At 35.8% G+C, this 12,097-nt stretch overlaps 1 protein-coding gene across 3 annotated transcripts in view; it reads left to right on the forward strand.

The window, feature by feature from the left end:
- Nucleotides 1–8,833, forward strand: part of LOC121859442 (low-density lipoprotein receptor-related protein 2-like) — a 52,160-nt gene extending 43,327 nt beyond the window's left edge. For 2 of the 3 annotated variants that reach the window (XM_042356248.1, XM_042356249.1), the window contains 4 exons: nt 106–361; nt 1,861–1,969; nt 4,342–4,377; nt 7,058–8,833. In XM_042356248.1, the coding sequence (XP_042212182.1) occupies nt 106–361; nt 1,861–1,969; nt 4,342–4,377; nt 7,058–7,417 (761 nt within the window). In that variant the 3' untranslated portion in view covers nt 7,418–8,833. The remainder of the gene's footprint in view (nt 1–105; nt 362–1,860; nt 1,970–4,341; nt 4,378–7,057) is intronic. The other variant, XM_042356250.1, reaches the window with a different exon arrangement.
- Nucleotides 8,834–12,097: the final 3,264 nt, after the last annotated feature.

Consider the following 12,097-nt stretch of genomic DNA (forward strand, 5'->3'; position numbering starts at 1 on the left):
AAATATATGCACGTCACTTCTTTTGTATAGCAATAATCATTAATGTACATTATAAATTTTCAAGAAAAATTTAATATTTTTTATTCAAATGTCTTTCTTCTTCAGCACACGAGCCCATGAAAGCTAAACCCCTCGGCTGTGGGTGTCTACATGGAGGCGTCTGCACAATGAACAGTTCTAAAGTTCTTCGTTGTGAGTGCCGTGAGGGCTATTCCGGGGAGCTTTGCGAGACCTATGTGGCACGCAGCTTTATTCCACGACAGCCTTGGTCACCTGCCACTGTGGTCGTACCCATAGTGCTCATCATCCTAGTACTAGGGGTACTTGCGGCTCTATATGTTTTCTTTAATCGCCGTCATATGTAAGTGTCAATAAATATTTATTGGAAATTATTGTTTTATAATATATTAAATGTATCTTATATCAAAGGTTTCACAGCTTGTTACTTGCATCCAGGTACAGTACTTATTTCTTAGTTCTTATTCCAAGAATTGAAAGGCTTTTCCGTTCTTGCTTGATGACGTAGCTGGAGCTAGTCTTCAAAATAAAAGGGGAGTATTGGGAAGCCTGGTGCACAATCACTGGTTGCTACAAAATGACACCTGTGAGGAGTGAAAAAAAACATCAATATGCAGGTCAGCAGAATACATGCACACATTTGTTAACATTTTAAAGGAGGATATTTTAGGTGCTGATTGATTTATCTTTAAAAGTTTGAGATGACCCAAAAGAAATTATTTATATATATATATATATATATATATATATATATATATATATATATATATATATATATATATATATATATATATATATATATATATATATATATATATATATATATATATATATATATATATATATATATATATATATATATATATATATATATATACTATATATATATATATAATTTAATTTTTATTTTTTTATTTTTTTTATGAGAAAGATTTAAATTTCCAGGGTTTCCTTCTACTGTACTGTATAGTATATCTTTAGGATTGTGTCACCATCAACAAGTGCATAGTGTTCTTATCTGTTGTGTGAACAATGGGGGAATCCAATTGTCCACTTTGGTCAGGAATTGAATAGGCATCTACTGTATTTGCTCTTAGTAAGGTGTTACTAGTATGGAGTTAATTGCAGTACAGTTGAGTCTGCATTTACGCAGTCAATTGAACCTGTGGAGGCCCTCATAAAACGAGAAACGCGTAAATGAAATAACAGAAACTCCACTTTTTCCCGACACAATACGTACGTTGTAGTAAAAATGACATCTTAATTTTATGATGGTATGCTCACATAATTAATAATTAAGAGAAATATCAATAATATTAGGTTTTTTAACACGTACGTTAATAGAAAAGATGGCTGGGCACACGGGGATGGGGGGTTGGTTCCGAGGCAGAGGGCAGATTATTGGCCCTCACCTGTATCACTTGTATCAATTGTATCACTATCCACCACAGAGGCTTGCAGGGCCTCTATGTTAAACCCCTCAAAGTCCATATCCTCACTGTCACTATCACTGACTTGGGCCGGCTGTGGTAGGTGGCGGGTGAAGAACTCGGTAATGTTTTGATGACTGGGCGACCTTGTGCGCACCCTGCCTGCTCCGCTTCTCGCGTAAATGACCAAATTTACCGCATAATTAAAGCATTTCATTCTGGCAAGGCACCGCGTAAATGACCAAACGCGTTAACCAAAACCGCGTAAATCCAGACTCAACTGTATATGTAAGAATACTCTATAATGTACTGTACTGTACTCATATATCCTTTATGGGTAATTGTCAAAATGATTCGGGGATGTAAATAATGTCTTGGCTCCTAAAAAATACCGCTTAATTTTAATTTTCAGAACACTGAAGGGACGAGGCCTTCCTGGTTCAAGTGTAGTATTCAGACAAGGAACCAACGTAGAGATTGGGCCACCGTCATTCATGGCTCCAACAGAAGGGGCAAATGGGGTAAGTTTTTATATTAATTATTAAAACTGTACATGTATATTTAATCATTGCCTTAGGTGACACTTGTTATTTATAATTTTATTAAAATAATACTCAAACTCTTATCTTGCCTGTACACTATGTTATATATTTAAGATGTAAAATACTGTACACCTCCTTTAAGGTATTGCAGTAAGTAAAGTAATAGCATCATGAAGCTAAATGACATAACCAGAGAGTAAATGGCATTAATATTTCTGATGTTTTATCACATTCTGTTTCACATGAGTCCAATTAACTGATATAGTAAATCCTCTTAACTGACAATAATGTCAATGAGATGACAAGTTGTGCTTCGATAATGCAGGCAACAATTCCCAATGCATAGTCAATACAATATTCTTTTCATTGCATGTTTTAAGTCCTGTAAAAAATGAGATACAGTTTGTTCATATTTTTATTGCTATAATACGCTGAACCCTTGCTAATTCGATATTCACAGATTAACATTTCGGGAAATTTTTTAAGTTTTTGTTGAGGTAGATATAGTGAGATTTTTCTGTTTTGGGGGGGGGAAATGGATTCTTCCAAAAATTTTGACATAACCCATGCAAGTATATAATAGATACATTTCTAAAAATATAAAATAAATAAAAAAATGTAAAAAGATCCAATCATTTTGTATACTTCTCATAAGTTGTATTTAAAGTGAAAAAATATTGCAATTTAGTCACCGATGCAGACAAAACGAGATACAAAAGCTGTTGGGTATATTGTACAAATACTGTACACCAAACAAAAAACTGGGATTTGGTTGAAAAGATATTCCAATGTCTATAATAACATTATAAATGTTGTTTATAATTTAATACAATACAGAATTACTATATTATAATAAATTGTACTGTACAGTAATCACACCATTAGCCAGAATCATTGTGGAGGGGCATTCCAAAATATTATGTGAAAAATTTCTCTGTTACAAGCATTCAAACGAATTTCCGAGAAATTGTATCATGCACTGACACATGCTAAGCATAAGTTGGTAGGCTCAGTGGGCTCGTGCGCTATGAATGGCTACTGCTATCTTTTGATTACATAGTATGCCTATAATTGGCTGATGTACTGGTATCTCACAGTCTATCTCCTCAAATTTTAGCATCATGACACTCTTAGTTCATTGTCTGCTACCATTGTATAAGCTTGTTTGGTCACTCACTGCTGTTTATGCATATGATCTATGTTGTGCAGTACTCTTCATTACTGTACCTGCCTATAATACCGTCAAAGCAGTGTTAAAGTAGTGTTATGATGTAAAAGTGATTACAGTTACGTACAGTATACTGTACTGTTCATTCAGTAAATGTGAAAGTATCGCACATACAGTATTGTGCATAGCATAGTAGACAGTGGATGCTTAGTGTGTAGAGTACTAGAGGGTGTATGTACAGTACAGTACAGTGCGTGTACTCCCTCCTTCATGAAGGGAGAGGGAAGTGACAGTTAGCAATACCTGCTACAGTAGACGATACAGGACAAAGGCAGGCCATCCTGTATCATTATATCACCATTTGGCCTGCCTGCATCACAAGCTCAAGTTGACAGCATCCGCTGGTGAGTGCAGTATAGCGTTTACAGTGGTATATTTTGTTTATTTACAACATACTGTATGTGTACAGTAGTGTTTGCATAAATAAATACAGCTCTGTGTCTGTCCGACTGAAGTTAAGCCTCTGTAGCATCAGTGCTCCATGCCAGATGCGTAGTTTAAACATGGAAACATTCACCAATGCCCGGAAAAATTCCGGGGATAAGAGAATTTGTCTCAATACCCGGAAATGCTCTGCTCCAGTTTTTCCAGCTAACGAGGAGATTACTTTATTGTCGTTATAATATTACACAAAGTATTTCATACACCTATGCATGTACAGTATTCATGCATTCATATTAATTTAAAATTAAGATGCAGTATGTCTGTTGAGTAAAGTATACAGTAACATTATTCCTAAGGCAGTGTTAGTTTTTTCTCATCCTATGCTTTCTAGTATCAAGCATCAAAGCACATGTCCTGTATAAATCACAAATTTCTTTCAAATTGTGAGGCAAGGTGTAAAAAATCCAGAATTTGGTGGTAATTTTGATGTTTGAATAATTTGAAAATTGTGATAATTTAATCAACCCAGAGCCCAACGGCATCGAATTAGCGAAGGTTCAGTGTACTGTATTTATACTGAAGGGTCAACTGCTGTGTGACTAGTAAGATTTCTATAGATTGACTGATACAAATTTTCTTACTCTGTGATGCAGCATTTCATCTAAACGTATATACAGTACTTGTGTCAGAAATCCTATTGAAACTTTTTAAAATTTACTGGACACTTCTGTCTTTTTAGCTACCACAATGGAAGCAGTTGCCTTCTGCATACACTGTAAGAATTTAGTTTATTAATATGTTAAAAGAATGAGAGGAGCCAAAGCAAGTAAGGTAACCCATGGATAGTAAGGGGAGATTAAGAAAAGTGAATTAGGTAGTGGGAATAAAAAAAAATTGGTTAGGTTAGGTTAGGTTTTAGAAGTTGAAAGATACAAAAAGTAAAATATTGTCTCCTGGAAAGTGCTTCATTTTGTCATTCATTCATAGAACATGTATTAAATACAGTAGTACTGGACTGTACTGTAAATGCCTGGACTGGTGATTGACATCAAACTTTTACTACATTTCTATTTCCAGTTGCTCTCTTTAATTCTTCTCTTCTTTATGATGTTATGTTCCCAAAATACCTTGCTTGATGAGACAGACTTCATTCTTTTCGTGTTTTCGTATGTATTATAGTGCAAGCACCTGGCTACTGCTTCACTTTTGTGATGGCCTTAGGGTCAGTACAGGTATTTGGTACTGTCCCCAACTCCTTGTGTTTCTGGATAGTGGGAGCAATTCTCCTGGGGTGCATTGTATGCTTAGTATAGGAGCTTTTATAATGTTACCTCCTCTCAGATTTCTCTAGCTGGTTAGTGATAACAGAGAGCTGCCTGGTTAAAGGGAAATGTTAGGAAAGGGGGATTGTTTGTAAAATCCCATTTTTTAGCTCGGCTTATAGCTAGGCAGCTCAGGTACCTTCCTTCTTCCAGGGTTTGTAGTTGGTTATCCAAGAAACAATGAAATACCTGTAGTGGGATTGTCTCAAAGTCAACATGATGGCCCATAGCTGGCAGGACGTGTGTACTAACTAGTACTGTACAGTACAGATATAAGCGTGAGAGGACAGCGTTTACATTTGATCGCCCTCATTTCAGGACAATAAATGTAAAGAAAAGGGAGGGGTGATCTTAGAGTTTTAAATTACTCCCAGCTATCTTTAATTGATAATGAATAAGGAATTAAAATCATCATTTTAGTATGTGCAGTAACCTAAGAGTGATACTTATATTACTCTTATCTTTCCTCCTCCTGCTTTTTTATGTAGTAATCTATTTTGTAGTGACTGATTCACTAATCATGTGGCAAGCCAGCACATGAATTTTTCTACTGTATGTACAGTATTGATACAGTCTTGAGCACCAAAATATATTACAAAATAATTTGCAGCTGACATGTTTATGGAAAAGTATTATAATAAGTCCATAGACAAAACAAGTCATATGGAGGAAATAATTCCTTAGACATGCTCTAAGCTTCATCCTCTGTTGTGCTGTGGGTGACCATGATCTTGGGTAGTGGAGGTTACTTGGGTATAATAAAGTAAACCTTCTCTCGCTCTGCACGGGTTTTGTCTTCATGGAGCTGTGTGATTCTAATTCTGTTAATCTCTGCATAGTGGCACCACTAAAATGCCTTGCAAGTACAGTAACCCTGAATTGGAGACCTAGGCCAAGAAGCATAAAACTTTATGTAATGTTTGGTGTTACTTGGAGAGGGGTACAGTGACTGAGTGAATAAAATGCCCGCCACCTTTTTGGGGAAAGATCACCGATTTGATGTGGGGGCATTATTGATCCGTCTGGCTGTAAATGGGTGCAGGGTACTTTACAATTAGAGAAGTGCATGTTACTGGCCACATTGCCTTCTTGTTTACTGCAGGCTTGCTTAGTAACAGGTAGTGATCACTATGGGATCCACTTTCACTGTTCATTACTAGGGGCCCAATTTTTCTAAGTGGCATTCACATACATAATTATCCTGGTCTACAGAGTAACTGAACAAGAGGACATTTTGTGATCCAAATATAGCCATTGTTCATGCTCTTCATTGATCTTTAAATACACACCCATAGCAGAATCAGCATTACTGTGTACACCTGTATTGTACATGCTGGTGATTCAGGAAAAGTACATGTAGCACACTCAGTACAGTACAGCAATATTATATATACTGTATTGTACTGTAGTATGTAAACGGTTTTATTACTGAAACAAATTGTGTGACTTATAATCCACACCTGGATGAAACTGGTGACCTTAATGGTGTAATTAAGCTCGTTTGTACAATTATTTTCTGAATACTTTGTGAAATGGAGGGCCTGATGAGTGGATGTTATTTATAGAAGGGGTCTGGAATGCATCCTCTATATTCCCATCGAACTAATACTTCATTCTGCATGGATTTGCCTGCACTATTTTTCCTCTGAATGCAACTCCCGTACAGAGTGAGGGCAAGTTGTATAAGATATAAGGTGTGAAGCGAACTCCCAAGTGATATTAATGAAGATATTGATAGGGTTGAATTTATTTAACATGCAACTGTAAAGAAAGCTATTGTACAGCATCTTCCATGTACAATTTAAAGTCTTAGGAATCTAGTTTGATAAAAAAGTTTTATGTGTAGGTTGCTTTCTTAGTAGTATATTTTTTTAACAAATTTTCTAATGATAGAAATAGAATTTCATATTTATCTACTCCAGGTCAAGTGATCTTCAAAAGCATTCCATTTTCACCTTAATTTTTTTAGATATTGAGTAATAATCTTTTAGGAACAGTCACACATTCTTCTTATTTTTATTCTCTTGCTTTATAAAATACTTCATGCCATAAAAATAACATAATTTAGATAATAATTAACAAAGGTAGGCTTTATTAATCCTTTAATGACCATACACTATCTCCAACAAACAGGTGCCGATAGAAGGAGAAGTCAATCTTGGAGAGATGGCTGCAAAGAATCACAATTTTAGCAACCCCATGTATGATGCCATGGGTTCCATGGAAGGAGCACAAACTGAACAGACAAATACTAGAGGGCTCTGTGAAGTGCCTTTAGAGACTAGCACAACTAGGGGGTACAATATGGAGAATCAAGAAACTAGTAATGGTTCAACTCAACCTGCATCTCTAGCTGTTCTCTCTCCAGCAAACATGATGCAAAGATCTTCACCTAACTTACAGATCCGTAAAAAAGAGCTTAGTCCTTCAAGTAATGATACTGGCAAGGATACACAAAAGCTTGTGGTGGAGGATGATAACTCAGAATGCTAAGACTGTATTAAGACTTGTGTTGTACACAGAACTTATTTTGGGCTAATTGATGCAGTGCTGCCACTACCCGTGCTAAGGATTGCCGTCCCAAATGCAAACCAGATCATGATAGTTGTATTTTAATGGAAAGACAGATGAAGATTTGACACTGTTGTGCTCTGATTTGTAAGATTGATGTTATCCAGTGTATTGTTACACTTCCAAATTTTATAAAATAAAATTCCAGTTTTTAAGGATTTTTAAATTTGTAACCAAAATGAATTTGGTGCTCAGTGTATGAAGTGACTAGTAAATGTGGGAGTTATCTGGTACAGTATATAGAACTTCATATAAAGTTGAAACTATTTACCAAACTAAAGTTAATTGTCAGATTAATAATAAATGAGAACTCATGGGAGTTATGGTACTAATTTTTTTAAATGTACAATGTAGTAAATGATTGGTTGGATATAGTAATACTGTATGTAAATTGCTCTATTTTTACACAAACATATAGACTGTTTGTATATTTTCATCTTTGTAGTACCAAGATTTTTTTTATAGTTTATTTTAGGGCCAGAGGTCTTTAACTTACAAAAAATGGTCCTGATTTTACCATAGTTATATACATTTTCCTCCTATTTATCTCTCATTGCTAACATTTCATTGTTTTAGAGGCATTGAATGAATTTTGTAGATTTCATATATGAGGTGACATATTACGTCTATTTTATATTGAAGCCAAGCCGTCCACATTAAATATTATATGACATTCCATATGGTAGGAGTATTAATGATGTACTTATTTGAAGTGACTTGATGTACAAGATTTTGTTAAATGGGTTAGTCAATTGTATCCAATGAACTAACCTATGGTAAGAGCCTCGTAGATGAATGTTCTATATTTGGTTCTCTTGCAGAATTTTGGAGATTGTGAGATTTATTTTAAAACTTCAGTACCCGATTGTATCCCTTTGACCATCTCCAGGGCTCGTGTGTGCATATATATATATATATATATATATATATATATATATATATATATATATATATATATATATATATATATATATATATATATATATATATATATATATATATATATATATATACACACACACACAGGTATATATAATACTGCAGAGAGGCACCACTGCTTTTACCAATGGAATTATTCCTATGGACATTTTTGTGTAAATAAAGGTTATGTATATAGATTGAATACTGATTTATTACAATTTGCTGTGAATGTGAAGAGAGTTTATTGTAGATCATTTACTCAATTCGTCAACATTTGACCTTCATTTAGGTATTGGAGAAGTGTATTACATGACCCATCATAAGGAGCCCTATCTTAACAATACTTTCTGATGTGGTTGTATTATGTTGAATTGTTTCTATTGTTATAGGCGTGCAATAATTAATAATATTAAAATATATATATTTTTTTTCTTCCTAATAAGTTATCTATTTTTAACATTTAATCTATGGCCAAGAAAATCATTTATAAAGGTCTAAGCTAGTTGAAAATTCTTTAAACTTTGAATTGGAGTTTTCTTATTTGAAGGCTGATCATCCCTACAAATACTGTACACGCTTGGAGGCTATAACTCCAACTGATAGAATTAATTGAAAATTTTATTTAATATACAGTACAGGTACCGTATATACAAAATATAGGTCTGGGAAACTAATTTGAGTTACCTGTACTGTATACTGACAGGTGGCCTACTGATTACCTTGACACTTGTGTTTACCGAGTCTCTTGAAGGTGCGTGTTTACCGAGTCCCTTGATGTTTGTGTTTACTGAGTCCCTTGATGTTTGTGTTTACTGAGTCCTTTGATGTTTGTGTTTACTGAGTCCCTTGATGTTTGTGTTTACTGAGTCCTTTGATGTTTGTGTTTACCGAGTCCCTTAATGTTTGTGTTTACCGAGTCCTTTGATGTTTGTGTTTACTGAGTCCCTTGATGTTTGTGTTTACTGAGTCCTTTGATGTTTGTGTTTACTGAGTCCCTTATGTTTGTGTTTACTGAGTCCCTTGATGTTTGTGTTTACTGAGTCCCTTGATGTTTGTGTTTACTGAGTCCCTTGATGTTTGTGTTTACTGAGTCCCTTGATGTTTGTGTTTATGTTTGTGTTTACTGAGTCCTTGATGTTTGTGTTTACTGAGTCCCTTGATGTTTGTGTTTACTGAGTCCCTTGATGTTTGTGTTTACTGAGTCCCTTGATGTTTGTGTTTACTGAGTCCCTTGATGTTTGTGTTTACTGAGTCCCTTGATGTTTGTGTTTACTGAGTCCCTTGATGTTTGTGTTTACTGAGTCCCTTGATGTTTGTGTTTACTGAGTCCCTTGATGTTTTTGGTTACTGGGTCCTTAATGTGTGTTACTGAGTCCCTTGATGTTTGTGTTTACTGAGTCCTTGATGTTTGTGTTTACTGAGTCCCTTAATGTTTGTGTTTACTGAGTCCCTTAATGTGTGTGTTTACTGAGCCTTGATGTTTGTGTTTACTGAGTCCCTTGATGTTTGTGTTTACTGAGTCCGTTAATGTTTGTGTTTACTGAGTCCCTTGATGTTTGTGTTTACTGAGTCCCTGATGTTTGTGTTTACTGAGTCCTTAATGTTTGTGTTTACGAGTCCCTAATGTTTGTGTTTACTGAGTCCCTGATGTTTGTGTTTACTGAGTCCCTTGATGTTTGTGTTTACTGAGTCCCTTAATGTTTGTGTTTACCGAGTCCCTTAATGTTTGTGTTTACTGAGTCCCTTAATGTTTGTGTTTACTGAGCCTCTAGAAACACAAGCATATACTCAAGAGCAAGTGGTACTAATAAATATGCTCAGAGCTAATGGCATAATTGATTGTCTGTAAAGCTTTGTATAGAAGTCTGTTAAGGTATAATGTTTGATTTTCTGTAACTAAGGAAAGGACCACCAAGCCTTACCTGGTACAGAAGCGTGGGTAGTGACGGTAGCTGTGTCGCTGCTCGCTGGCAACTGTGCTGTGTCTGGGGAAAGCAGGTGGTTATATATGTACATGTTACTATGATTGTCCACTGCCCCTTGCCATAGCCCCAAATCTTCTTAATAATAATACACCTCCTTCCTCCCTCCCCCTTCCCCCAATACCCCTCCTTCATCCAACGTGCCCTACAGAGTCAAACAATCAGTGACTCAAATCATATCAATGTTGACTGCATCTGTAATGATTGCATCTCTCTCTCTCTCTTCTATCTGATTTTTGTTTTGCTATCTTTCTACTTATCCTTGATTTGCTTATTTGTTTGTTATATTTCTTTGTTTATGTGATTCTGTAAAAGAATCACAGTTGGAGTGTGTGTGTGTGTGTGTGTGTGTCACCCTTACAATATCAGCCCTATAGAGTTAGCCCTATGGGTACATCAAGTTATAGGTGTCATCATTATACAGGTGGGTACATGTTACTGGTGGGTATAACATGTTACAGGTGGATACAACATGTTACAAGTGAGTGGGTACAGAGTGATGTAGCATGACCCTCTATCAGGTCATGTGGGTACCCAGCATGACCTAACACTTCTTTTGACCACTACCTCTCCATCTGTCTTTATTTCTCTGTTGCTCTCATTCTGTGTGTGTGTGTGTGTGTGTGTGTGTGTTTTGCTCTCTCCTCAATGTATCTATCTATCCCTTTTGGTCTCTCCTCTACATTTTCTTTCTCCCATTGCCACCCTCCTTCTCAGCTTTTCTTTCTCTTGGCCTCCCTCTCTCTCATTCCATCCTCCATCTCTCATTCCCTATCCCCCTCATTCCTCCCTCTCTCAAGCTACAATTCAAACTTAACTTCATATCTTCCCACAGGCAGACATGTTAAAGATCAGACCTACAAACTAGACTCTTAATAATATGGATCTACCTGGATCTACCTGTATCACACCCAGGTGGTATATTAACACCGGAAGTATGACACCAATTGTTCTTGGTCACACCTGAGTACCTGACACCCATGCTCCTCTACCACCAAGTGAGAATGATAAACCATGGTGGACAGACTCTGGTGGAGGTGAGCTTATCTGAGGTTGCAGTTTGGGTCTGTGGCTAGGTGAACACAGGTGTTTGAGCCAGCTGATCACAGACAGGAACGTCACCCGGTTTTGGTTATTTGTGTGGACTGATTCAATCTAACCTAATCTAACCTAACTTGACAAGTAAAATGTCTAGAGTGATAGATAGATGGATAGGTAATTATTGACAGCGAATTTTCAATGCCAATTACTCATCAACTATGGGTTTCCAAGGTGTGATTTAGGGTTTGTGTGTTATTCTAAAACTACTTAATTAGTTAAACCCCTTAAATTTCAATTCTGAGAGAAAAGTATATTTTGGTTCAAAATTTTGTAAGGTATAAGACTTACTTTTGGGTTGTTTTTCGCCAAAAATTAGATTTTGCTGAAAATCACAGTTTGGGTTCTCCTGAGCTTGGTGCTTATGAATATGTGATCCACGATTCGATTGCAGAGTAATTAGCATCCAAAATGACCCTTGAAATATTTTTCTGACATTTTTCAATGCAAATTACTCATCAACTACTGTATATGTTTCCAAGATGTGATTTAGGTTTGTGTTATTCTGGAAGTACTTAATTAGTTAAGCCCCTTAAATTTCAATTCTGAGAAAAGTAATTTTGGTCCAAAATTTTGTAACGTATAAGACTTAACATTTTGG

Source organism: Homarus americanus, unplaced genomic scaffold, assembly GCF_018991925.1.
Source record: "Homarus americanus isolate GMGI-L3 unplaced genomic scaffold, GMGI_Hamer_2.0 scaffold7626, whole genome shotgun sequence".
NCBI classification, from domain to species: domain Eukaryota; kingdom Metazoa; phylum Arthropoda; class Malacostraca; order Decapoda; family Nephropidae; genus Homarus; species Homarus americanus.